The 27,529-nt window shown below is 37.7% G+C and overlaps 2 protein-coding genes across 2 annotated transcripts in view; one reads left to right on the top strand and one right to left on the bottom strand.

Annotated features, from left to right (window-relative positions):
- Window positions 1–13,861, bottom strand: part of LOC144646169 (vacuolar protein sorting-associated protein 53 homolog) — a 52,595-nt gene extending 38,734 nt beyond the window's left edge. The window contains exons 1-16 of the mRNA XM_078505711.1: window positions 13,723–13,861; window positions 12,000–12,080; window positions 11,215–11,264; window positions 9,619–9,685; window positions 8,992–9,078; window positions 8,186–8,301; window positions 6,883–7,002; window positions 5,686–5,764; window positions 4,431–4,501; window positions 4,008–4,080; window positions 3,628–3,770; window positions 3,267–3,396; window positions 2,637–2,669; window positions 2,116–2,195; window positions 1,302–1,547; window positions 275–398 (exon numbers count right to left, since the gene is read on the bottom strand). Coding sequence (XP_078361837.1) covers window positions 275–398; window positions 1,302–1,547; window positions 2,116–2,195; window positions 2,637–2,669; window positions 3,267–3,396; window positions 3,628–3,770; window positions 4,008–4,080; window positions 4,431–4,501; window positions 5,686–5,764; window positions 6,883–7,002; window positions 8,186–8,301; window positions 8,992–9,078; window positions 9,619–9,685; window positions 11,215–11,264; window positions 12,000–12,080; window positions 13,723–13,833 — 1,611 coding nt within the window. The 5' untranslated portion in view covers window positions 13,834–13,861. The remainder of the gene's footprint in view (window positions 1–274; window positions 399–1,301; window positions 1,548–2,115; window positions 2,196–2,636; window positions 2,670–3,266; window positions 3,397–3,627; window positions 3,771–4,007; window positions 4,081–4,430; window positions 4,502–5,685; window positions 5,765–6,882; window positions 7,003–8,185; window positions 8,302–8,991; window positions 9,079–9,618; window positions 9,686–11,214; window positions 11,265–11,999; window positions 12,081–13,722) is intronic.
- A 31-nt stretch (window positions 13,862–13,892) lies between these two features.
- On the top strand, window positions 13,893–27,171 carry LOC144646229 (uncharacterized). The gene is made up of 3 exons (XM_078505769.1): window positions 13,893–14,000; window positions 17,961–18,148; window positions 19,612–27,171. The coding sequence occupies exons 2-3, from the start codon at window positions 17,962–17,964 to the stop codon at window positions 20,313–20,315; spliced, it is 891 nt and encodes a 296-aa protein (XP_078361895.1). The 5' UTR covers window positions 13,893–14,000; window position 17,961; the 3' UTR covers window positions 20,316–27,171.
- The last annotated feature ends 358 nt before the right edge of the window (window positions 27,172–27,529 follow it).

Below are 27,529 nucleotides of genomic sequence, written 5' to 3'. Positions count from 1 at the left end.
GTACTGTTTCCCTTTTGACGTCATAGATTTTGCAATGATGCCCACTCAGAGACTTTTGGCGGGAAAGTTTTATTGTTTGATGTCATGTGACTTCGAAGTAGCCAATAAGAAAGCGTGCCGTTGCCGTTCCAGGTATATAACAATGCTCACTAAATGACAGGAACCCATTAGAAAGTGAGGATGACTGACGATGCCGAGGAAGGGAATAGCTTAAATGTGGTAAGCTTGAAAGTGTACAGCTTCCATTTTCATAACTTGGAGAAACATTTCATACCTGTTGAGTAGTTTCCAGACAGTAATCAGCTGTACATAGGATACAGCACGTCAAACTTTGTTCTTCTTTGCTGAATTTCACTTCGCCAGAATCCTTCAAGATGCTGGCAAGACCGCCCGTGCTCCTGGAAAGGAAAAGACTGAAGTTAAATATTAAACACCCGATGCTATTGGCAATCAATTCATCTTATTCTATGTTTTGGCAGATAATATACATGATTATGATGTAATGTATATGAAATGATTCATATATGAACTGCGGATGTATATGAAAGTGACAAATGATCATCGCAGTGAATTTCCAATTTAAGCAATTGGAAATAAAGAAGCCTGAAAAAATTCAGGGCTTCACTGCGATGATCATTTGTCACTTTCATATACATCCGCAGTTCATATATGAATCATTTCATATCTGTTCATATACATTACATCATTTCACTCCTCTCACGGGAAAATATGAACTCACAATTGACCTCGCTCCCAATGTGTGGCTTCAATAGCTCAGTTGGTAGAGCATCGCACCGGTATCGCGGAGGTCACGGGTTTGAATCCCGTTGAAGCCCTGAATTTTTTTCAGGCTTCTTTATTTCCAATTGCTTAAATTGGAAATTCACTGCGATGGTCATTTGTCACTTTCATATACATGATTATCCATGGGTTGTATGGTCTTAGCTTCGCAGGGGTGAGGGAAAATATGAGCAACGAGTAACATTTCTGCATGCATCATAGTTATTGGGCAAAACATCGAACCATTTTATTAATCGGCCGATTTCTTCCCCTATGTATTTTACGATCTATTTGTAAGGAAATGTTTTAAAATTTCCAAAATGTGGTCATTTTTCTTCACCCATTGTTATTCTTAAAGCACCACACACACTAGTGTAAAAATTGCTCACACAAATGACCAATTAAACTACATGACCAAATGTACAACTTAAATGCAAGAATAATTGCAGTGGTGCAGCCATATTAGTTGGAAAATGTTTATTAATATAAACAAGTGACAAGAGAAACAATCCAATACTCACTTTGCAGGTAGATGGTTGTTCAGAACTCTAGTAGCATACTCTCTAAGAAACTTCTGGAACGCTGCTGTGAGTGAGAGCAGAGGAGGCCCTGTACTGAGCTGTGAGCACTGCACCATGCATTTCTTGTAGAATACAAACAGTTCACCAGCACTGGGAAACACAACATTGCTGCCATCTCCTTCAACCATGGGGATACCCAGGGATTTGAAATCTTGGACAAACCTGTCCATCAGCTCCGACAGGTTTCTGTGAAAATATGCGATGTTCAAAGTCTAATTAATAATAGTAACCTGACTATTTCCAGACGAAGGGTACTTAGTACTATTAACACTCTTACCAGCTTAATGCCACGGAAATAAGAGCTAAGAGAGGGCACTGATAGCCATCTGCTTACTCTCATCCCATTTACTGAAACAGTCTTTAAAGGTGACAATATCCTGGGTGATTCTGTTAATAATCGCTAATTATAAGCTTTAAACTTCACAGGGCTGTCATTATGGGCCGTAACCCGTAGCACCTGTTACAGCTGCGTTTACTTGATGTTACGCCGGGGATGATGATGTCGATTTGTGTTATGTTATACTTGCATACAGAGCAAAATGCTACGGGTGATAGCTTCAATGTAACAGCTGCTTAAAAACTTAATAACAGCCCTGCTTCAGATTAGCAGCTCAGCAGTATTTTAGTGGCAAAATCGCAGCCAAATAACAAACAAGCCGGCGATTACTGAGCGTAACAAACGACAATTTCATACAAGCTACCTTTTTTGCTGGCTTACAAGTGAAAATGTGCAAGTTTGTCAGTTTGTACTTACTTGTCTTGAGATTCTATATAAATATGAAGATGTGGCTCAAAGCATCTTGAGATGATCCCCAGAAACTTGGACTGTTTTGGCTTCAACAGGAAGGAAATGAAGAAAACGTTAATCACTAACTGTAATACCTGGAATCGTTCAGATGATCAAACAAAAATCTGGCAATTAAAGTTTCATCACGTCTTTTTGAAATCAAAAAGGCTGCAAAGTGTTCTGTTTTCCACAGTAATTTCTTGATGTAACATTTTTTGTTGAACAATCTCAAAATGTTAATTATCTCAAATTTTTTAAAAGAAAAGTAAATCATTCTAAAATCGTTTACTTAGTCCCAAAAACTACTAAATTGCATTGAATTGAATTGCATTGTTCCCCTTTTAGCGAAATCTTTTCCACAAAGGCAGTCAGATGCATACTTGTTTTTGTGACAAATTACGAAAAGAAAAGAAATTGGACTGAGGAATGATTATGTTAAAGCCAGTTCTATTGAATCAGTAAGGTAAATGAATCTAAACAATCCGCACCTTGCCTCCTGCTTCCTTTGGATCTTCATTGTCCTATAAAGGAAATTGGACACAATCTGTCAAAACCATAACGCTTGGAATAATAAATCAGCCTGTGCAAACAATGTTTTTTGTCAGGGGCCGATAAAGCTTAAGGGCCTCAGGGCTCGAGACTAACGGTAGCCAACTAGCCAAAGGCTATTAAAATTTAGGTTTTGGCTACCAGGTTTAGCATTCCTACTAGCCATTTGTCTAGTGAAAAAATCGGAAAAGTCAACTGTTCTTGATAGAAATCAATATACCTGACTAGTGAAAAATTACTTTTGGCTAGTAAAATCTGACATGTCACTAGCCAGTAAACCAGTGAGTTAAAAAGTTAGTCTCAAGCCCTGGGCCTAACAAGCCCCAATTGCCTCAAGTATATTAAATTAAGCACATAGTATGTGCAGATGTATGTAGCAGTTTGTTGCATCTAGAGTATAAGCACAAAAGGGAACCATATTGACAACGTTTAACAACACTTAAATATCTAGCTAGGGACTAAGCACTAATAGGTAGTCATAGATCTCAGTGAGATTGAAAAAATATATCATCGACTCTAGAGAAGATAGAAATTGTTACAAGGAAATAAGTACGGACAAATTTTCTTACCTCGTAACCATGGCGAACAAACCTCTGTGCCAATAAACTTTCAAACGTTGTCGTTCTCTGGATTGCAAATAGCAAGAGTTTGACATCAATTTCTTGTACCCTTGCTGTCATAATTTTTGATAAATCTTTTCTGCAGATTAAGTCAGAAGTATTTTGTTACGGATTGTAAATAACTTCTCTCCATATTTAGGTATAATATTAAAAGGAACACTGTAAAATGTTTAATGCTGTTTTTAGAACATAAGGATGTCTCTCATACAAAATAGGTAAACATGAGTGTATGTCTACTACGATTCAAAGCATAGGTCTTAATCAAGAAAAAATTAATGTATAAAAGAAAATTGACATTTCAAGGTCGTACTTGGTTATTCTACAGAATTCTTCACTGATTCTTTCCTCCACATGCCATTCAGAGGGAAAAGTTCCATGGAAGTCTTCATCAAATTTGACCAGAGCTCTCTTTAACCAGGAGTATCGGCGGTCAATTTTGTCAAGCCATGCAACCTGCACATGCAACAAAATAAGCATATTACATGTACATGTATGAATCAACATAATTGGTCAGAGCACTTTCTTTCTTAAGTTACTAATGATTATATATGCTCCCTGAATAAATGTCAGGTTCGAAATAAGGTATCCATGGGACACCACATGTGAGGCTAACAACTTTAAAATATTCCATTCCAGAGGGGATATTTGTAGATACTCAAGGAAGCGCAGAGGTATGGAACCATAACTTACTTCAAATGATTCGTTGAACAGTTGTTGATACTCTGCTAGCTGAAGTTTGACAAACCACATAAGCAACTCATTTCTATCATGGAAATAAAGTGAAACAATGCATGTTCAAAACATTTGACACCAGTAACGTCAAATTAAGTACTCATGACAGATCTTTCAAGCCTTATCCCAGTCCCACTTTCTCCTTGAAGTGATGATCTTAACTCATGATTTTAAGACTACGTACATCACAGCCTCATAAGCCGACACTTATTAATGCAATTGCTGCAACTGAACAATGTGTGATCATTGTTACTTTTTATAAATTCTTCCTTCCCACTGATACAAAACTGTTTGCAATTTTTTAAGGCAGTACAGCTCAAGTTAAGTTGATACAGCACACATACAATTAGTTGTTACAGTTAGATCGATCAGAGAACTTACTTCACTTTAGGATCAAGGACATTCACTACTTGACATGCTTCAGCTAACTGTGAGTTTGGTCCTGCAGGAGGCTGGAAACAGGTAAAATAGTTACGGGGCATTGTTATAAAATTAATAATTACAGAGCATTATAATGAGGAATAATCATTGAATCGTCACTGTCAGAGTGGGAGGTGCTATGGCCTAATGGTTAGTGTGCTGGACTCTGGATTGAGTGGTCCAGATTTGATCCCTGGTGTTCCTGGGCAAAAACCATAGTCCAGGAGTATAAATGGTAGGTAAAAAGGTTAAGTCTGTGTTCCAGTCTAGTGGCCCATAAGGTCAAAGCTTATCCCAGTTTAAGAAGCATAAAGCGAATAAAGTTTCTCTATTCCCCCCCCCCTGGATGGATCTCAGGGTTACGGGTACTTTCCAGCGCTAAATTCCCAAGAAGTACCACTCCCATTTAGACAACTGGGTGGAGAGAGACACTGCGACAGTAAAATGCCTTGCCCAAGAACACAACACAACACCCGATCCAGAGTCCAGCCCACTAACCATTAGGCCACCACACCTCCCAGGGGTATAAATGGGCACATGTCAACAGTTAAGGCATGTTTCTAAAAGAGAGCTGAGGGTTATCTGCATCCCAAACAGGGGAAGGGGGTTGCAATACTCTTATTTATTACAAGCTACAGGAACCAGAGTACAGCACCAGACTGAGTACAGTTAATCTGGTAATTAGTACACTCAGATACATGTACTCTGCCAATTAATCTCTGGTAATCTGGTATGCTGACCCGGGGAGGGTACTCCCTATAATGGCCTACGTGGGGAGGCTTCGCCCGAAAGGGGTACCTTTTTCATGCTTCAGGTATATAAATGGGTAGGGAAATAACACAAGTGTAGGTATATATGAAAGGGAAGGATATCGGTCAGTTTACAGTGTAGGTATTTAAAAGGGCCTTCAATTAAAATATTTCGAACAGATGCACCTTATGCCTGTATCATTTAATTTTATAAAAAGCTCCATAAAAATGTCATCCAGACTTCCTGTTTTAGGCCTATGCTATGTCATTTAGGTATATCATATGAGAGGGGTACCTTTTTTCAGTAAAAGGTTTACAAAAGGGGTGCCTTTTCTGTCAAAATGGTATATAAAAGGGTAAGGGGTTGGACCTAGAGGCGGAGCCTCCCCGTACAAAACGTTTTGGAGTAGCCCCCTCCCCTCCCCCCGGGTATGCTGACAACACATATATTGATTAAGCTTAAATACCTTCACTCCTTTGACAGACAGGGCTTCTTCAAAATCTGCTAATATTTGAGTGCCTAGTTCATTCTGGATTTGTTTAACCCTAAACATTACAAAAATATATTTCAGGGCTCAAAATAATTTTCGGACAGTTGCCGGTCGTGTTGACCGGCCAATCCGATTTTAGCTCGGACACGTGTTGTTTCTGACCGGTCAAAAAATTGAAAACTAGTAGTCGCTTTTTCTGTTCGTTAAATTGTCTTTGTTTGCGTGGTAGAAAAGGACCAGCCATTTCTTCACTGTTTTCCCTGCACTTCTTTACTGATTGTTTCTTAATACCCTTGTAAGATGAGATAGCGACGAGCCATTTATCTGACTCACAGAGGCAAAATTCGAACGTCTCCTACGTTGTTCTTTCTCTTTCGCACGCTCGAATTTAATGCCTGGTTTCCAAGCTTCGAAAGTTTCTTTTCGTTCACACGAAAAGTTCTGCATTTTCCTGACTTCAACAAAACTACACAGGTCAAAAACTAGCAAAAAAAAAAACCGCACCATGTTTGAACTAACTTTATCGCTAAAAATATTAATCGGTACAACAAATTTTTCAGGTCTTTGGTTCTTATTTTGAAATATGTGCATGACCGGTCAAAATGACCGGCAAACCGAAACTTTGTCCGGTCAAACTGTCATCTTGGCCGGACATTGTCCGTTGACCGGTCGTTATTTTGAGCCCTGTATTTATTAAAAGTAATACAGTTTTGTGTTGAATGTCTACTGAACCTCAACAGTGGAAATCATTTGAAAAGGTCCTTGACTTTACTTTATACAAGGAATAAAGCAGGCATTTTAACAGCAACAAAAAGTTGTCTAGTTTCTTCTGTAACTGTAACTCTGACAAATTTAAAATTACTTTACTGTTCTTGAAACTTGACAACATGCACAGATAAACAGTGTCCGTAAAGCGGGGTTAACCATGTATAAGTCTAGAGTTTGTCACAAGGGACACAGAAAAGTGTCTGTTGTCCATATTAGCGGTGTCTGTACAATAAGCACGTTAATTTTAAAGAAATCACATGAGCTTTTGGTCCAGACAAACGAAACTGTTCATAATATCGAGGTGTCCTTATTAAGCGGGTGTCCAAAGAGTGGGGTTCTACCGTAGCTTTATCCCAATGTTTTCCCCAATGTGTTTGAATTTGAGATATTACAAATATCACTTACTTGTCAGCTAGCTGTCGAATTTGAGCAATTCCAAAGTACTTTTTGAAGTGTTCCAGAACATTGACAACTCCTTGTAGCAGATTAGCGACTTCTCCATAATGTCGCTTTTTGGTTAGATTCCTGACATGAAAAAATTCAATTCAAATTATTAACTAATTATTATTTTTTACTATTAATATTAATTTATTATTTATTTAATTCATTATAAATTTTATTATAAATAATATTTATTATATTAATAATATTAATTATAATAATATTAATATTAATATATTAATATTATTAATAATAAAATTAACAATATTAAAATTAAATATTTTATTTATTATTAATTTTAAATTCTGTGATAAAAATTAACCATGAAAAGTCACGACGCTTCGACCTCTGAGATCATTTTCAAGTGTGGGTAAAAATACAGGAAAGACTGTCCATAAAATTATAGAGGTGTCGGTATTACAGTCGAAGCTCTCGTAAGTGGACACCCTCGGGACGCGAAAAACTGGAGCTGGCCGCTTACCAGAATGGTATTCATAAGCAGCCACTAGAGGTGTAGGTGATAGATGACCGCTTACGGGAGCTTGCCCAGCTAGCAATAACCGGACGAACATGGATGACGACAAAACAAACACTGAAATATGGTACTGTATAATTATACTGTAAAATCATTCTGACAAACGGCGGTGTGAAGTTGATTGATAAAAACCAGATACAAAGACTGTTAAAAGGATTTTCTTTGGAGTGTCCGATTACAGAAGCTTAAAAACAAAGAAAAAGTCTAAGTTGTAATCTCCGAAAGTATCCACGGCCGCTTATAGGAATGTCCTCTTACGAGAATGTAAAAATACAGAGTTTGTATGGGAGCGTAAAACGGGGTTTCAAACAAGACTGCCGTAAGTAGAGCTCTCCGCCTACGAGAGTGTCCCTTAAGAGAGCTTTGACTGTACAAAGAAGAGTTTATATGAATTTCGGTCTCTTCCGGACCAAGTGAACTGTCCATAATAGGGACTGATGTCCACATTATAGAGGTTTCTGTAAGGAGAGGTTCAATTGTAAGGCTTATTAAAAAAGAACTAATGGAAACAAATAATTTTGCATGGATTGAATTGCACTGGGTGTTTAGTGTTGGGTACAGTTCTTTGATAAAAAGCATTTCAAAAAGATATGCATGGGCTTGGCTCGGCACTCCATAACAATATATATTTTATCCTGATTAACAGGTTTATCACACACTTCAACTCAAACTAGATAAACAGTGCTACATTGTAGTTACTGACAACAGTTCAGTTACACACACTTTACTTACATGAGAGTGTCCACTCCACCCACCAACATGTGTAGGTGATTTAGAGTTGTAATGGAGCTTGTTAAATGCCGCTTGGCATGGTCTAGTTGCTTTATATCTCTTGTTATTTCCTTCACCTGTAAAATGGTCAACATGGTCAAATTATGAATGGATGGTTTTGAAGGGGTGTGGAGCCACACAGTGTACATTGTAGAACCTGACACCTGGAGACTTGCGGGTGTGTAGATGTGGGGACCTCGGGATGTAAGGGCATGGGGGTGTGGGGATGCAATGGGGTGGGGGTATGGGGATGTGGAAATGTGAGGGAATGGGGGCATTGGGCCATGTGGATGAGTTTATAGTGGATGGTTATGTGGGGACTTTAGGATATGAGGACATGGTGGTGAGGTGGGGTAGGGATGTGGAAATGTGAGGGTGTGGGGGGAATTGGGATGTGAGGATATGGGGATATGAGTTCATTGTAGAAATATGGAGACATGGGGATGTGTATGTCATGAGGATTTTTCTTTCTGAAACTAATCTTTACTTAATTGTGCAAATAAGACAACACAAATTATACCTTGCGTTAAATTCTCTTTCTTCTCAAAGGGATTTTGTTTTATTTTTGCATACACATGCATGCATGGGAGGATTGGGGAGGCATGTGGTCAAAAACGGGAAAGAAGGAATGCATGCCCTCAATCAATCAATTAGTTGACCAGTCAAAGTTATACAGAAGGTGGCACTATGTTCACCTCAGGAGCCTCTGCAGAGGAGAATGAATTGCTGAGCCAAGGAAAAAATATAATTCAGATACATTAGCTTACCATTTGTTCTGACTTGTCTGCCTTTTCTTTTATGTCAATGATTTTTGCAAATAACTGTTGAATTGCTTGTTTGGCTTCATCAAGTGCCTGGCAACAGAGACAAAATACCAATTTTTATTTGCAAAAAATTAATTAATATTAACACCAAAAATCTTTATTGAACTTTCATCAATGCATTTTATTCACAGAAATTCATTGTAATGGTTGGAAACAGCTTGCACGAATTAATAAACAGTACTTTACTGATTACACGAAGGTACTTTAATTTATGTGTTACTTAATTGTACATGTATCTCTGTAATGACTCATATAATTTTTCACATAAGGCCAAGCATGAAAAAAATGCTGAGCAGCTTTCACTTAAATAGTTAGTACATGCTATAATTTCATCCACAGACAGAAAATTTAGAACAACCTTATACAGCATAATGAACAGTACCACATGACAGAACTGCTCCACTGCTTTCATTTGAATTGGTAGCGCACTAGAGTTACATCCACAGTCTGAAAAGTTAGAACTACCATGCACAGCTGCTATAATTATGGAGTTCTTTGGTGAGTTCTTATTCTGTCAAGTGATGGTTTCATTTATTTACAAGGCACCGGCTACACATTAAATTCTCTTACTTGTCTTCCTTCATGACCAATGTTAGTCTGTCCTCTAACAACTGTTCTTATTTCTTCATCAAGCCCCCTGAAATATGTCAATGCATAAATTAGAAACCATTGTATGTATGAATGATAAACAAGAACTGATACAAACAAAACAGTAGACTTCTTTTGTGTATTTAACTATAAATGCAAATGTACCAGTAAGTGTAAATCCATCATGCATTTAACATGAACATGTAACATCTATTTTTACCATTTTTTTAACTTGTAGGAAAAGTGTGTCAAGAAGAGTGGCCCATCAGGTCAGAGCTTCTCCCAGTTTCTGTAACATTAAGTAACTAGGAGTATTTCTACTCTCCCCTCGATGGGATGTTTGTCCATCACAGGGTTACCCCCCAGCATTAATTCACCGGTACCCATCTATACACCTGGGTGGAGAGGCACTTTGAGAGTAAAGTGTCTTGCCTGAAAACACTTGATAACACAATGACCCCAGCCATAGCTCAAACCTGGACCACTCGTTCCAAAATCTGTCACTCTAACCATCAGGTCACTGTAACTCCCACTGTGGGTGGGGTACTGTGTAAGTAAAGTGTCCTGCATAAGATCACAACACAATGACCTCAGCAAGGATTTCAGCCGAAACTGCTCGATCTGAATTATAAGTCCAATATGCAGACCAACTGCCCCACCTTATACACGCCTTGGCTGCATTGTTAATTTTGATAAATTTTTCTTCTAGGATAATTAATTGCAGCTCAGCCACACAGTAAGTATACATTTAGAAAGGACTCAAGATTTGGCAATCTATTCTACCACACATTTTGCCAATGAATGTTGTTTTTTTTATCTTTTTAAATTTAACTCTTTCGCTGCGGTTGTCGAGAAAACTCGACATTTCATTTCGTGACTCTGAGTGCGGATGTCGAGTTTTCTCGACATGATAAACAATCCCAGATTTCCTTTCGAAACTGTCTTCAATAGGGACGCTATGATCAATAATTACTTCAGATACCCTCTAGGAGAACTGGAAAGCGTGACGAGCACGATCTTTTGCCATTTGCATATAATGGCGGAGTATTATCGACAAATTCATGTTACACTGTTGCTGTTTACGGCCAAAGGACATTTAAACATGGCGTCGAATGAGAATTTTTCAATTGAGGAGTGCTTCGGAGAAGATTCTAACCGACTTTCGCCGAGAATATAACAGTTGTGGTTTACGAATCAAGTGATTTCAATGAACAGATTGAGTATCTGAGACGCCGCTATTGCAAAACAATGGTTTCAACCTTCACGCTTGGGAAGGAAGCTATCAGATGGCGAACGAAATTGCTGAAAGGACCAAAATGCAATGAATTTATGAAAAGGTTGCTTTTTACGATGTAGAATTATGTTAGGCACAATTCCTGAAAATCTTAATTAAATTGCTTGAATAGAACGAAAGATATTGTTGAATATGATGCGTGACTGTGTGATTCAACGCACTGTGAAAAAAATGCAGCACTGCGGGGGAGTAAGGTCAACAGAAAAGTCAGCAGCGAAAGAGTTAAGTGACACGAAATCTGAAATTATATAATACTTGTCTATTATTATATACTAAGTTCTAACCTGATTCTCAGCCTCATCTTGTTAACAACATCATCTATATTGGCTAGGGACTAAAATTAATAAATAACCATTAGCTTGTAAAAAAAATTGCTATTATTCATTTATCAATTAATGCTATTATCTAATACTTATACACTGAGCTTAAAATGTTCATGGTTTCTTACTGAATCGCACTTCAATATTACACTATCTATGGCTTACTGCTTGATATACTGTAAAATCTCTTATTAAGCCCCCCTCTCTTTAAAGCCACCCTCTCTAATAAGTCCCATATCTGAAAGTTTTTATAATAACAAGTTTTTGACAAACAATTTTTTAACAAGCCCCCCTCTCTATGAAGCTAAGGCCTCCACTTTCCCTAGATGGGAAATCATGACAATTTATGAACAAGGAAACAAGCCACTTTTATGCTTTTAAAGGTATTCATCCACCATTTACTTATTATTGTTGCTTTTTGTGAAAATGTGTTACCAAACAACACACAAACATTAAAAAGTCTGCTTTATTTCTTTTATATGTACCCTATCTGATATACAATTTGAAATAAGTCCCCTGTCTCTAACAAGCCCCCATCTCCATTAAGCAAATAAGCCGCACCCCCTTAAAAAGATCTTAAAAAGAAATAGGTCCCAGGAGGGGGGGGGGGGGGGCTTAATAGCACTTTTACGGTACTTAATAAATTACTATGGCACAAAGTTCTAATTAGAGAAGGTCAATTTAATTAACAATCAAACTGCAAGTGATTATTAATTTGAATATAATTTTGAATTCATAATAAAACAAACCTGTTCAGTGGGAAAAACAGAATTGATATAGTCCACTGGGTTAAAATCTTTACTGTCCAAGGGATCATCACTCTTAAATACCTGATCAAAATATAATTAACAGAGCAGCAGAAGGAGAATCAGTTTCAAATTAATTACACCAATTTTAGCTGACATTCATCTCTGGCAAATTTCTTCATGTTCACATGCCTCCCCCCCCCCCCCCACCCCTTCAATGTCCAACATTACGACAAAACTAATCAGTGAACACTCTCTAGTCAGAGATTCACTCTCCTCAAATCCCACCTAGGGGGGTTTATTCAAAAAAAATTTGAGTTCTAGTAAAGCACCTCATTAAAAGCCTAAAGCTGGAACTTAAATTCTTTAATACCGTAAATGATCTAATAAACGCCCGGGGCGTCTATTAAATTTTTGGGGTCCCAGGGGAGGCGTTAAATAGATATGAGGCGTTTATTAGAAAGAGACGTTTATTTCAATTTAACAGTAGCAACGTCAACACAACTAATAGGATGGATAGTTTTCTACTGGAGTAACTAAAGATACATAACAGAGTTTGTGAGTAGGAGACTAATCTAATCTGCGCTAATGCAAAGCCTTGAGATGCCGTTCATAGTTCGATATCGACATTTTTTTATCGTCATTGGGGTTAACCATGTTGGCGTTGTTGATCTCTTCGATGCACGAGTCAAGAAAAAAAAATAACTTTATTGCGTGAAATTACTCTATGGAGCATTTCCTTGGTTTATGAGATGATTCCTGGAGGGGGGCGTCTATTAGACACGGGGCGTTTATTAGAGAGGGGCGTCTAATACAAACTTAACACTTCAGAGGGGGCGTTTATTAGATAAGAGGCATTTATTTGAGAGAGGGCGTTTATTAGATCATTTACGGTAAGCTTTCTTTCTCACACACCACTGGTAGCCATGCCAGGCCGACTGCCACCTGACCTTTATTACAAACTCAACAAAACCATACATGTACATCCTGTATCACAAGGAAAAATTGCACAATGGCAAAGCTAACAAAAAATACCGCGCCAACTAAAAATCTTAGGGCGGGTGGGTGGGAAAAGGTCAGCAATGGCAGACGCAACAAAATGACCCTTTCCCAGGTCCCTACGGTGTGTGAGAAAAACATTTTCCACTTATTTCGTTTCACTCAGCCAGTGGAAAATAACACTTCTTTTCCTATCAAGCTCTCCCCCCACCTTCTCAAGATTGTTTATTGTCCAAGATAATGAAAAATCTGAACATTGCAAGGTAACTGTGTTATAGTAAAGAGATAGGGTCGACCATTCCCTTATATCCACTCCCTCCCCCCCCCCCCCCCCATAATTACAAAACGTATGAAAAGGGGTGTAGAATACGTTTGGCAGGATGCGAGATTTGGCTAATTTTTGTCGTGATATTTGGGATGAAATAAAAACAAGAGCGGGAAGCAGGATAAAGAACAAGCAGGAGATGGATTTTGTGATTTTCTGTGGTCAGGATGCGAGAATCTTAATGAAAAAGTAGCGGGATACGGGATTTCAATTTTTTCATGACTGCATAAAATGAAATGGCTCCTTTGTATCGTGTTAGTGTATTATTTTATTCTGTATTGACTTTTTGCATACAATGTATGTTTTACACCTGTCTACAGCTGATCTACAATGGCTCCATGAAAGTCATTTACAATGAAGCTACACATCAACTAAAACACAAATTAGCTAAATTGTTCATACCTGAGATATAGCCTCTTCAACTTCAGGCGAGTAGAATATAGGTTTAGACAGGCTTTCTTCTAGAAAATCATCCTCCACTTCGCCAGCTGATGCCCCGACCTCGGCGGCCATCTTGGATCTTGATCGCTAATGGTGGAAGCCGCTGAACTGTCAGCACTTGGCTCGGTTACAAAGGATCTTGGCATTCGTGTTTTCAGGTCGTCCAACGCTTTTGTCTCGCAATAACAGAATTTCTCGCTGCCAAACTTGGATAATTTTATGAGCAAGTAATGTGGAAGGTTAGTCCAGTTTCGCCAGCTTTGTTTAAGGATTGCCACGTTAGCTATATCGCAAAAGTCCGCCCTATTGCGTTACATAATTATCTATATCTTACGATTTACAATCAGACAATGTCAGGCGAGCATGTCTGATTTAACGCGAGCTTTTTTTTTCTTCGCGTATTTAGTTTGTCTTCTCGGTTTCCAAATTCCGGATTTGGGTATCGCCAACATGTTTTTGTAATAATATATTATAATTCTTTTTGTCTACAAAAACTGGCTTTCTTTTGCTCAACGCAAATGCCTGAAATATGTTTCGTGCGCGTTTTGTGTACCCAGACAAGTCCTGTCTGGCGCGATGACATTATTTGAGCTTCGTGTGTTTTTTTTATTATTTTGTTTTCTAAACATTGTCCAGGAAATTTCAAACGAAACGACCACGTTTCCTTTGGGTTTCCTTGTTATGTTTGGGAAAGGTGGTCGCTATAATCCAAATAAGATCAGACAATTTTATATTGTCAGTGACAATATATGAATTTGTGTTCCAGACATTTCAAATTTATACATGCGTGGCCATAAGTTGAAAGCCCTTAAAGGCAAAAACATGTGGTAAATTTTCAAAACAGTTTACGCCAATGACTTCTATTTTAAGAAGGCAGTGAATTTATTTGTAATTGGATTAGAATTGCAGGCCAAAAAAAAAACTCTGGTCTATGCAATTGATGAAAATCTGGGAATTAATTCAGTTACAACGAGCATCAAGAACCTTCAAATTGCCGTTAGGTTAAGTTAACATTTTAAAGTGGCTATTTTCTATTTCTTTTATTGCATTAAAGAAGAAACGTAACGATGTTTACAAAGCATCGAGAAACACGGCCAGCCTCCCAATCAAAGCATAACACGTTTAGCAACCCACATTTTATTGTGTTAATTATACATGCATGTTTAAAAATAGCGACCTTTAGATTGGACTACGACTCATGTCTACGAGTACGAGGTTGAGGACGATAACAAGTTTTCAAACCAAATTCGTGTGCCTCCTATATCACCTATCACACCAATCTTATCCCTAACTTTCATTTATGTGTTAGTCAGCAACAGGAAAGAGTTATAGTTCAGGGGATACAATTGTCTCGAAATTCCAAAGTCGAACCTGTACTCGAGATCTGTACTCGTGGTCAAATCTAAAGGTCGCTAATGTCTTTATCAGCCAAGTTGATGATAAAATAACAGGCGGCAGAAGTCAATGATAAATAATTGTTGCTGAAAATCGATCAAGTAAAAGTCACAATGTTTTTTCCTTTCATCTGTTACTTGAAGTTAATGTAGCCTGAGTATCAGGCTTTTCTAAGGGGTAGGGGGAAAAGGAAGGAGCGCGGACGGAAAGAAAAGCCTGACACAGACGCTTTAACTCCAGTTTTCCGCCCCTCACGGCGTGATAAGCGTCAACCAATCAAATTCATTTCCGGTTGTCACTTGCGAAGCCGGACCAAGATATAACTGATAAGACACAATACATCTTGCAACAATATTTATAATGCCGATCCCGGCATCAATAAAATGCAAGTAATCAACGTTTTCACGGAACATATATCTTGTCCTTACACGGCGAAAATTTCGAGAGTTTAAAGCATATCTCACAAATAGAATTGAGCAAAAACAAACTAGCAAAACATGTGGCAAAGAAGTGTGAAACAAACAGGAAACCATGCAGCGCAGACTATTATGCAATGACCTCTAGACATTTCCTTGGCCACAATCTTACGGCTCTATTTAATACATAATGCCTCTAAATAAAACAGTTCCCCTCAGAAAGAAGTGAGAAACAAATTACGTCGAAAAACCGAATTTAACACAGAACGGCAAGGGTACAAATGTCACAAACGTAGGCCCGTCACCTTTATTTTGCTAAAACTCCGAGGACGTCGACTTTCCGTTTCACAAGCAGCTTTCGAGGCATAATTTCTGTCCTCTATTACGTCAATTCCAGGAAAAACTGTAGAGCGCCTTCACAAGCCGTTTTGAAGTCGTTGCCTTCCATAAATACACTGAAATAACGCTGAATAACGTCGAGCGAAGTTTTCGTTCACTGTTCGTTCGCGTGGACATCAGTTCATAGAAGACGCCGTTATGAAATTTTTATTTCCGGCCGGTGGTGTGACGTCAGGGCCCATTGTGAATTACCCAATCAGCGCCACATCCAGAATCTGGATGTTCGACATGACCCAATCAAAGCGTTTGTGTCAGGCCTTCCTCTCCTCTTTCCTTCCCTACCCTCCCCCCTCCCCTTAGGAAGGCCTGATACTCAGGTTAAAGTTAATGGGATGAGGGGAACACATGCTTTTTAAATAGCAGTTTTTTTGAGCTTGCTTAGAACCACTTAATTTCTTGCAAAAATATTTGTTTTCACACCCCTAGCAAATCTGCGTATTTTGTTTGGCCAAAGTTACAGCCACTTCTTGTAGCAGCTCAAACAAATAAAAGCAAAAATACAGTGCTGTTTAATTTTATTTTGTTAAAAGCAGACAAAAGAAATAATTCTTCATTCAGTTGCAGGTAGAGAAGTGGCCACCGTGATGTCATGGTGTGATTAATTCTCAGAAGAAAAATTAGTTTATCACTCCATATTTTAAATTTATTACACATGAAATGAAAACTTGATAATAAAATAATCTTAGATTGCTAATTATCAAATAAGTTATTATCACTAAACAAAGCATTTAATATGCCATAACGGGTGCAAGCAATCTTGTAAATAAGGTGTCTAAATAATAATTATTTTGAAAAATCAAACAATTACATTCATGTACACTGTATATCACAAGCTTTCAGCTACCAACTACCATCCCTTGCATTAAAGCGTTAATTAAGGTATCACGGAAGGAAAATTGGCGTTTTCTTTCCAAGTCAAATTGTGTGCAAACCATCAATGGTAACCCCAATAAAGTATATATTTTCTGAAAGCTTATTGAATAAAGATTGTAATTTTGGATTTTGTTTACATCATATAGACCGTAATAAGCAACGTCAGCATTTTGTTTGCAATTGTGGTGTTGCGCAACTTAAGGTTTACTTGAGAACACATTTACATGAGAGCCAAAACTGTTATGTGCATTTTGATCTTCATGTATTGGTCTTAAAAACAGTATCTCCGATTTTTCTTTTCTTGCTCCATTAATTTTTTATGAATTTTTAAACTTTAAAATGGCGTTTTTAGGGCTTCTTTAGGATAAAAAATATATAAAATGGAGCAAGAAAAGATAAATCTGAGACACCGTTTTCAGACCAATATATGTAGAACAAATTCCACATAAAAGTTTTGGCTCTCGTGTAAATGTGTTCTCAAATAAACCTAAAGTTGCACAACATCATAATTGCAAACAAAATGCTGACGTTGCTTATTATGGTCTATATAATGTAAACAAAATCCAAAATTACAATCTTTATTCAATAAGCTTTCAGAAAACATATACTTTATTGGGGTTACCATCTTGATGGTTTGCACACAATTTGACTTGGAACGAAAACGCCAATTTTCCTTCCGTGACACCTTAACACGTATTGCCGAAACATGTTCTGATTGGGTATTAAACATGGCATGATTGGACATCAAACATTTGAAGTTTAGCAGACCCTAACATGCTCACCACAAACATGTACTGGTGGGACATTTTAACCTGGAGTGCCACTTTTTTGAAAGGCGTATGCATTTGACACAGATAGAATCAATTTCTTTGAAGAAGTCTCCTATATCAAATCTTTCACCATTTCGAAACCGGCCTGAGTTGAACTTTCGGCACGAAAGTTGCCATTATGGTCTGCCAAACTTCAAACGTTTGACAACCAATCATGCCATGTTTAAGACCCAATTAGGTCTTGTTTCGGCGTCATATGTTCATGCTTAGATGCAAGTGACAGTACAGTCTTTGACAAATTATGTAATATTAAACTTAAGTTTGTACCACCTTTTGTTTGTGGCAGGATGGACTACTTGGAATGTAATTTTGGACCCTCTTGCACATGTGATCATCGACCAACCCTTGTCCATAGCACAGCACCTCACTTTTCATCACCAGATAGCAGAGGCTGTGAGGTGCTGACTCGTTCATCACCTTCTTACACCAAGAAAGAGCACAGTGATGTGATACCAAAAAGGGCAAGAAATGAAGGTTTGTTGAGCTATTGAAAATGTCCAGTATCTTTCCTGTATCAATTTAAATCACCCTACTGGGTATAGGAGGTCCGATGGCTTAATGGTTATTTCGCTGGACTGCGGATGGAGCGGTACGGGTTCGAGCCCTGGCATGGGTCATTGTGTTATGTTCTTGGACAAGGCACTTTCACTTTCACTCCCATAGTGTCTCTCTCCACCCATGTTTATGTTGTAGTTTAATTTTATTCTTGGTTGAAAATTTTTCAAACTAGTTTGACTTTTATTTCCCTTTGTCTCAGATTATACCGTAAAGTTCCATGTATAAGCCGCACCTTTTTTCCTCTAAATTCAAGTCAAAAATCGGGGGTGCGGCTTATCTACGGAAACATCTCTGGTTTGAGTTCTCAATGGCCTAATTAATATTCATAAAAAAACTTCTCAAGACGTCACTCAATAAGCATATAAAAAGCTGAAAACTTTGTTGTTGTTCACTGCGTTTTAGTTCCTCTGCAAAGCTGTTTGCAGTGAAGCCTGCCAGTCACTTCGAAGCATGTCTTTGCGTGCGAGAAAGCACCAAGAGAAACGCAAGTACTCACAAGGCAAATGGCCGACCGTTTCGTTTTTTTGTTGTTGACCTTCACAGAAAATACATCTGCTGGATTATCAAACTCTTAGTCTACATGAAGTTTCTATCCTGTTGCGGGTAGCAGTTTCAAAGAATCTTGAGAAAGTGGTTTCTTTCGAAGAACGTGCCGCGATGTTTGTATTTTAATGCCCAGACTCCTCTCTACATTTCAAAGCTTGGCTACTAAGCATTCATCATTCGCGTACGATTTGCACGAATTGCAAGTGTTTCAGGAGTGTTTAGAAGTGATAATCTCGAAAAAATGATATCAAGAGAGCATCCAAGTTTAAGATGTTGTGAACTCAAACTAAAAAGGAGGTATGACAAGTGAAATTTCAGTTTCGTAAGACTTAATTTATATTAAATATTGCAACAACCGCTGTGTCAGTGTTTTGAAACCGTGCTTGTTTGCCCTTGTTTGTTTACCAATAGAACTTCACTTGAACTTCCAACTTTATTGTCTGTATATTTTTTTTCCAAAATTTGAGCTCCCAAATCGGGGGTGCGGCTTATCTACGAGTGCGGCTTATACACGGAACTTTACGGTAATAATGAACATGAGACAATGAAAAATAAAAATAAAACTGGTTTTAAAAAATTTCATCCAAATAAAAAATTAAACCACAACATTATAAATGGTTACCGGTGAACTTTAATGCTGGGGAGTAACCCTGCGATGGACTAGCATACCATCCAGGGTGGAAGTAGAAATACTCCTGGTCACTTCATGCTGCCAAAACCATCAAAAGTACATCCACCAAAACTCATCTTTTTGTCTAGACTTTTGGTTCTGAAGGTCACATATGATTATAACTGCAGTAGTAGTGGATGACCATGGATCTTTACTCTTCTAGGTAGCAGAGTTGGAGCTTTTGACTGCAGAATGTGTGAAAGGGTGTACCAGACTGAGGAAGATTTGGAAAAACATCTGCTCAATCATGCTGAACATCGCCCTTACAAATGCCCCCAATGCAACAAGGGATTCAAGCAACCCTGTCATCTGAATCAACACATGCGAACACACACAGATGAACGACCATTCCCCTGTGAGGTGTGCCGCAAATCCTTCAAGCAAGCCTGCCAGCTCAAACAACACATGAGGCTTCACACAGGTGAGAAACCCTATCACTGTTCACAATGCAGCCGTGCATTCAAGCAAGCTAGCCAATTAAACCAACATGTGAGGCTTCATACTGGGGAAAAGCCCTACAAGTGCAGCCACTGTGACAAGACCTTCACACAGGCCAGTCAGCTCCGATCGCACAAGAAGACACATGACCCCAAACCTGAGAGGAAAGCCATGTCGAGAAAGCCCAAGTCTATGCCAAGAGGAGCGGTAGTTTTACCTACTTTCACCACAAAAGCTTCCATGCAGCCTATGGTGTATCCTCAAAAGCAACGCAGCTTCAGTCCTCCCTTGAAGATGGATCATCCAACATTTGGCGGGAGTTTCAAACCTCCAATCTCGTATGGGGCTGGCAGCACCCCAAGTCTTCAGGTATGTCGTATGCGAGAAATCCCAGTCTCCTCTATGCCACCTGACTTCACAGTTGGGTAGACTGAAATAGGTATCTTTCAATGAACTTTCGGTATTTTAGTGGTTACAGGCAAATAATGTGATAATTGCAAGGTTGTGTTGTACATGTACATGTTGCGGTACATTTTGACAAGCTCATTGGCTGCAGACATCTGCATGTACATGTATATTGCACCTTTAGTCTTCAGCAACAAGACGATAGGTTGTTGCGCAAACTGATTGACCCTCAACAACAGATTCCGCAAAAAACAGATTGTACATTTACATGTACATTATTTTAGTCAAGATTCAGCAACAAGACAATCTATTGTTGGATAAACTGATGTCCATGTAGAATGCAACTTTGAATTCAATAATTATATTATAACTAATGTTATTATTATAAAATGATAAATTATTGCAGCTATATAGCTCACTTTGGAAAAGTCTAACTTTTAACCTGGGATGAGGGTGGGAATGCAAGCATAAATGATACCTTGGAGCAACAGGGAATGTGCATTGAATGACAGAGGTAGAAGTCTGAAAATGGATTTTAGCTGGAATGTTCAAGCACGCAATTCAAGCAAGCTTGTCAGCTTTTATGGATTTAACAACAGTGGGGTCGAAGTCTGAGAAACATGTTAAAATTAGTTCAAAGGGTAATTCAATTCCAGGACAGCCTAAGCACAATAAAAAAAATCCCTTAACTCCCCAGAGCAGAACCATAAATGCTTACATGCCCACTTTTGTACCGGGTTTCCAAAGTGAGTTATGGTAATTAAATTACCATTGATAGCTGTTTTTGTATGTGGCGTGAATAGTATTAAGATGTATTACCTTGGTGCAGGGTAACTAGTGTGACGTCCTCTAGAAGGACACAAGGTAAAAGAGAAAGAGAGGGTGAGTTGAAGACATTGTGAAGCAAAAAAAAAAATTCTCTACAGACAATAGGGACCTTAAGATAGCAGTTTGAGTAAGAGATTGAGGATGTGTATACAACTTTCCAATTTTAATCTAGTAACATTCCCAGAGCCCACACTCCTATAATAGACTATTAGTATAAGACTAGTGTGAAACATGATAAACAAAAACATTTATTGATGTACCAGCTTTGAAAATTTAAACTTGTAATCAGTCCCATACTCATACTCTGAACAAAAGGTCCCTTATATGCATGCCGCTTGCTAACTCACTCGCTCAATCCTCTTAGAACATAAGGCAAAGCCTGTTACTTAAAAAAAAAACTAATTGTAAATTAGTTTTGGAGTCACCATACGCATACAAGATACAGACCTGTTCTAGGGTCCTAAATCTTGCTACTTGTGAAACGTAGCCTTCATTAATGTCAACATACTTAGTGTACGGTACATGTAGATAATTATTTAGTGCACAGAATTAAACATAATTTATTTCACAAAGATGGTTGTCTAGGGTTAAATAAGTATTGTAATTTAGAACAATTATTTTCCCTTGTTTTGTTATTATTAACATTTGACAGTGAGAGTACAGATAATGTCATGTAGATTCGTTATTTTATTTTGTATATTAGTCCAGGTGACACTAAACAGTGCTCATATTTCATGTATATCAATGAGTAATCTTTTACAGAGTCATTAATTGTCAGCATTAGTCCATTGCAAAAACAAGAGAACAATTTGGGCAGGAATACAATGTACAAACATGTACATGTATTTCCTGGTTTTTGTTTTGTTTCTTTTTTTTTGTTTGTTTTGTTTTTTGTTGTTGTCATTGTTTTTGTTTTTTATTTATTTAATTTGTTTTCAAAAGCGTAAATATTCAAATAAAAGGTCACCTTGCAAAATTATGTTACTTAGTGGCTTAGCAACCACTGGATATCAACCATTAAACCTTGCCTGATAAACAAAGACAACAAAAATCATCTTCCTGTCTTTGTTACAACATAAAGTTAGCAAGATTTACTGATATTTCATAGTTCTTTTAATAATTTAATAAAATTATTATTCCACTAACTGCTCGTTGAATATGAGAAGATGATAGCCAACTCAGTGCTCTATGCCTCGCCGGCTGTCTGCTACCATGTCATATCCAATGCACACTTGTGGAATAATATTATTGTTAAGTATGAAATTTTGCAAGTTTCAGCTTAAAACTCAAACTGTTTTGGAATGCTTTTCATTAGACTTACAGTGCAACGCGCCTTACCGTGGCCACCCAACAAACTTTTTCACAAGTGTCATATTGTTATACTTTACGTTTTCACTGCATTTGTTGATAAACACGATGTTACCTACATGTATTTGTATGTATTCAACTTTGCAACGAGGCGTGTTCGTCCAACACTGAATAATAATACGAGAGCACACTTGTAAAAAAGTTTGTTGGGTGGCCACAGCAAGGCGCGTCGCACTGTAAAACTTTTACTTATATGGTTCAGCATTTAAATCTATTGGATGTTTACATGTTCTTGTTTCTAGTCCTCTTGTATTTTTACAATGGACTATGGCTTTCTATTGATGATTCAATGATTACTTAATTATTATTAAGTAATTGTTACTCATTGAATTATGATGAAATTGATTAGTTATCTCTGGATTGTATTACATTGTAGATATTTAGAAAAGGTTAATAGTAAATTAATTAATATTAATAGTAAATTATTATTTTGAGTGTACAAAGTACTTTTCCAATGTCTGGAGACAATAAATTCCATATGGAGAGGGAACATACGTTAATTAAGTAACGAGGACGACACCATACTAGCGTTCATTATTTGTGTGCAAGCATTAGCTAGTAGCATGGATACCATGCGTGATAAAATAGAAGTCCATAATTATTTAGTATTTAACAGACATGTACTAGATACATAGCCTCCTATGTAAACATTCTTTGGGCTTGTAACATGCAGGAAAATTTGTGTGATAAGCCCAATGAGCGTCTGCCTGGGAGGTTAAACAACCCGCTAAGTTAGCATACATTGTGTTTTCAATTTATTCTGTAGAAGGCTATCTCAGTACATGCACTGATAATTTACCAACTCAGTTTAAATAGATCGTACTTTCCAAGAAGCCAAAAATTTCTAAAACTTAATCTACAACTGTTTTGGTTTGATCTACCAGAAGGGCTCAAAATAATTTTCGGAAAGTTGCCAGTCATGTTGTCCGGCAAAACAGATTATAGCTTGGTCACGTGTCGTTTCTGACCAGTCAAAATATTGAAAATAGCACTTTTTAACTACCTCTTTGTTTGCATAGCATAGAAACCCCCACTATTTTTTCAATTAGATCGCTTCTTAATGTCCTGGTCATCAGTTATTATTTTAAAATCCATGTACGTGACCGGTCAAAAAGACCGGGAAACTGAAACTTTGTCCGGACAAATTGTCATCTTGACCGGACATTGTCTGTTGACCGGCCGTTATTTTGAGCCCTGTACCAGTGAGATATTTCAGAACTTGTTTAAGGGTAGTAAAAAAGCTAGGTTTTAGTGCCCATTACTTTTGGTAGTTATTTCACAAGGTCCTTGTTCCTTAGTGGCCATATGTTATTGGTCAAATATGGGATACTGGTATAATTATCTGTTATTATGGATTCCAACTGTAGTCGGTGTAAACAGCTGGTGTTTTTCATGGTTGCACCAAACAGCAAGTAAAGAATCCAGCTTCTTTTGCAGGCCAAACTGTAAGTTACTGTCCACTGTAAGTTCAGTGTCTTGAGGTCTGCCTGACTGTGTGATTCACCAAGCAGTTTTTGTTGCCATCATAAAATTAATTTCTAAGTACTTGAAACTAAAAGTGGACATTAGAAATAAAAAGAGTGTGATAAATTTAGGAAGATTTTCAGTTTTGAGACCGTTGATGTTTAGTGTGAGATTTCATGACAGATTGAAAGTTAAAAAATTTCGACAATCAATTTAATTTTGCTATGTTTTTATGCTGGATAACAAAGCAACTTTTCTCCATTTAAATCTTCTTAGTTGTTTAAACCTTCAAAACACCATAACATCTCGCACTTAAGGTTGTGGAACAGGTTTGCAGGTGCATTAAGCAAAACCTTCCTTATTGCGTTTTATTTTAGGAAAGAGCTTAAACCTTTTCAGCATGTTAAGGCTTATGGAACAAAGAAAGACATGGAAATGTTTTTAAGGGGCGAATTTAAGTGTAAAGTGAGCTGCGATCACTTTAGTGCAAATGGAGGGATGTTTTATTACCATAATATGGCAAACTTGCATCAGCTCAGCAGATGTTTGCCTTCAAAAGTGTGTCATGATCAATAATTTTATTGAAGTTCAAAGGATTCGATGGATTTTGAGAAGGCTAAGATGCACTTCAAGAACAGAAGAAGGTTGACATTTGTTCCATTACAAATGTTCCATTACATGACATTTGTTCCATTACAATCTACTACAGCTTGATTGGCAAGCTACATATTATTTGACTGTGCATGTACCTCAAGCATGATAAAGAATAAAAAATTCTTCACAGCATCACTTGGACTAAACACTAAACTCCAAACTCCAAACTTTACAACTACAAAATCTGCATGGACACTTTGCATGGACAATTTGCATGGACAATTTGCTTGGCCAATTTTGTGTTGTGTGAAGGGCTGCAGAACATTACATTCCCGCATTTAATTCCCAGGAGGTCTGGTAAAGGTAATGGCTCAACACTTTTGGTTATTAAATAATTCTAACTTGTGTAATGCAAAAAGTGCTTAAACTTTGGAACAACGATAGATTTAAATTTTTTCGGCTAATGAAAGTCTAAACCATGTTATTTATGTATCTGGAAAAAAATGTCCCACAAACCTTTTCCACAGCTTAAACATCAATAACCTCAAAAATAGCAGTCTCACTGATTTTATCACACTCTTTGCATTTCTGGTTTCCATTGTATTTCAACTTTTCCTTTGATTGACGAGATCTAGTGAAAGGCTTTAGCAAAGCCCTGGCCTATAAGCCACCTTCACCTGGAGGGGGGACTCCCATTTTAAATGGACAGGGATACTCATTGTCTCACTTAGGTGTGTATATAATAGATGTTGGTCTTACTTAGGGTGTTTAGGACAGAATGCTTCTCCTTTAGGGTTTTATGTGAAGAAGTAAAAGGGGTCAAGAAAGAGGCCTTCCATGGGGGTAGACGTGTCACATGTTTCTGAGAACCGATGCCTAGCCAACTGCTGTAAATGTCACTGTCATTTTTTCCCCCTATTGTGTTGCTGTCACATTGTGTTCCTGTCGCATCTCAGTGCCGTCATGATGTCGCTTGTCGCTGTTAAAATGTTCCTTTGTCACCAGTATTCAGGATTTTGTTGCTTGTCGCTTTTAACCCTTGGAAGGCCTCGAGTAAGCTTGAGCCATGCCCAGATTTGTGTCCTTTAGAAGTTTAGTTCAATCATCCCAGTCCTTTTCATATGGGGGAGACCCACACTGGCACCTTCACTAGATGACACTGTTTTGTACCCCTTGCAACAAACAAACCCTGCATTTAGCAATTTGAAACTTTTGACACTTGCACTTTTAGATTTTTAAGTGGCCTTTGTAGCCACCCCTGACTTATTTTTATCTCAAATACAAAACCACACAACGCAACAGCGGGTCTTCTCAACAGCTATTTTATATTTTGGTTTTCATCCAAATAATGTGTCGCTCATTAATAATAATTAATAAGAGAGAAGCATTGCATGGTTAGCCAAGTAAGAAATGCAATGGGGAATGACCGAGGGCATGCTTCGGTGTTTGTGACAACATTGCCTAAAATTTTGTAATCGTGGTTGCTTTATTAGAGGACTTAGGGATTGAGACAAATTCAGTAGAATTCTAATAACTGAAACCCCAGAAAACTTGAAATTCTTGCTTACTCAAAGCCTGAAGCCATTACCCCTTGAATTTGCTTTACGTTTACTTTGAAGTTTGTTCTGTTCCAAAGAGCAGTGTTTAATTTTTGACCATAGAGTGCCAATGGTACCGGATCATTTCTATGTTTTGATACCACATAAGAGTACGGGTCTCAAAAGTTGCTTTTAGTTTTTACCGTGGGTCAAGTTATAAGGATTCTACTGTATCTGCGTTTAGGAAGATCAGCAATGATTAGGTCTTGGTCCTTTATATTGTTGTTTTTTAATGTTACAGCACTTGTTTAAAAAAATAAAAATTTACTGTTTTTTATAACCCCTTTCACTCCCAGAGTAGAACCTCAGAGTAAAGCCTAATGCCAGGATGGTTCTAACTTTTGGCCTTGGGTGAAATCCTTGTTTGTTACTGTTTAAGTGATCCTCTGACTAGTGGCTTTGCCACATGCAAAACTCCAAAAGCTGTTTTTAAAGAAAAAGGTACCGTAAAAGAAGAACTTTCGTAAATCTGCCATTTAATATAGTACTCTATATACCTTTAGGATACTCTTATTTCTGAGCTTCAACACTCTTGGGTGTGAAAGGGTTATAGCACATTGTTTAAGAAACAAACATTTAAATCAATTTCTTTTTTGCACTAATGAATTATTTGCACTAAATTTTGTTAAGAATTTGTTTAAGACTCATCATACTTGAGTTTTGTTGTTGTTGTTTTTTTAATGAATAATTATAAACCTTTGGATAATCTTGGCTAGTACATGTATGTGGGAAAATAAGTGGAAATACATTAAAATTAATTTATTTGTTTTGCCAAGAGAAATAGAGATGTGTTTTCTGAGAGGTAATATAGATATTTATTTTTTGGTTTGCTTCTAAACAAGAGTCTTTAACTCCTGATAAAACATGCAACATAGTTGTAATTTGATATGAAGATTTAATATTTAGTATTGTAATCACAACAAGTTCTTAATAATGACTTAGATTATTGTGTGAGTGTATTTGTAACTGATGATTGAAATGATTGAGGAATAAACCATTGGCCTGTTGTGGCCAACTCTTGGATACTGCCACTGAGTATAATTGATGTGATCCTCTTCTGTGGGATTGGGGGGTGGGGGTCTACTCCTGGCTCCCTCTCCTCCCTTCACGGGCCTAATGGTTAGTGTGCTGGCTCCAGATCAAGCGGTCTGGTTTCAGGCTCTTGCTGGGGTCACTTTGTTGTGTTAAAGACACTTTACCCTTACAGTGCCTCCCTCCACCCAGGTGTATCAATTGGTCTCGGCAGCAACTTAAAACTGGGGGTAACCCTGCAATGGACTAGCATTCCACTCAGGGGTAGTAAAAATACTCCTAGTCGGATATGCTCCGGCCTGGCCACTTGGCTCAACACCGACAGACTTCACCTTTACTTTACCTTTTTCTCTA

This window comes from Oculina patagonica, chromosome 3 (assembly GCF_052425735.1).
Source record: "Oculina patagonica isolate OP01 chromosome 3, crgOcupat, whole genome shotgun sequence".
Lineage (NCBI taxonomy): Eukaryota > Metazoa > Cnidaria > Anthozoa > Scleractinia > Oculinidae > Oculina > Oculina patagonica.
This window is presented reverse-complemented; position numbering and strand designations above follow the sequence as displayed.

Bases quoted from the DNA above. Each gene is read 5' to 3' on its own strand.
- LOC144646229 (XM_078505769.1), top strand. From the start codon at position 17,962: ATGGACTACTTGGAATGTAATTTTGGACCCTCTTGCACATGTGATCAT. The intron at 18,149-19,611 runs GTTTGTTGAGCT...TTACTCTTCTAG, and splicing joins AAAAAGGGCAAGAAATGAAG to GTAGCAGAGTTGGAGCTTTT.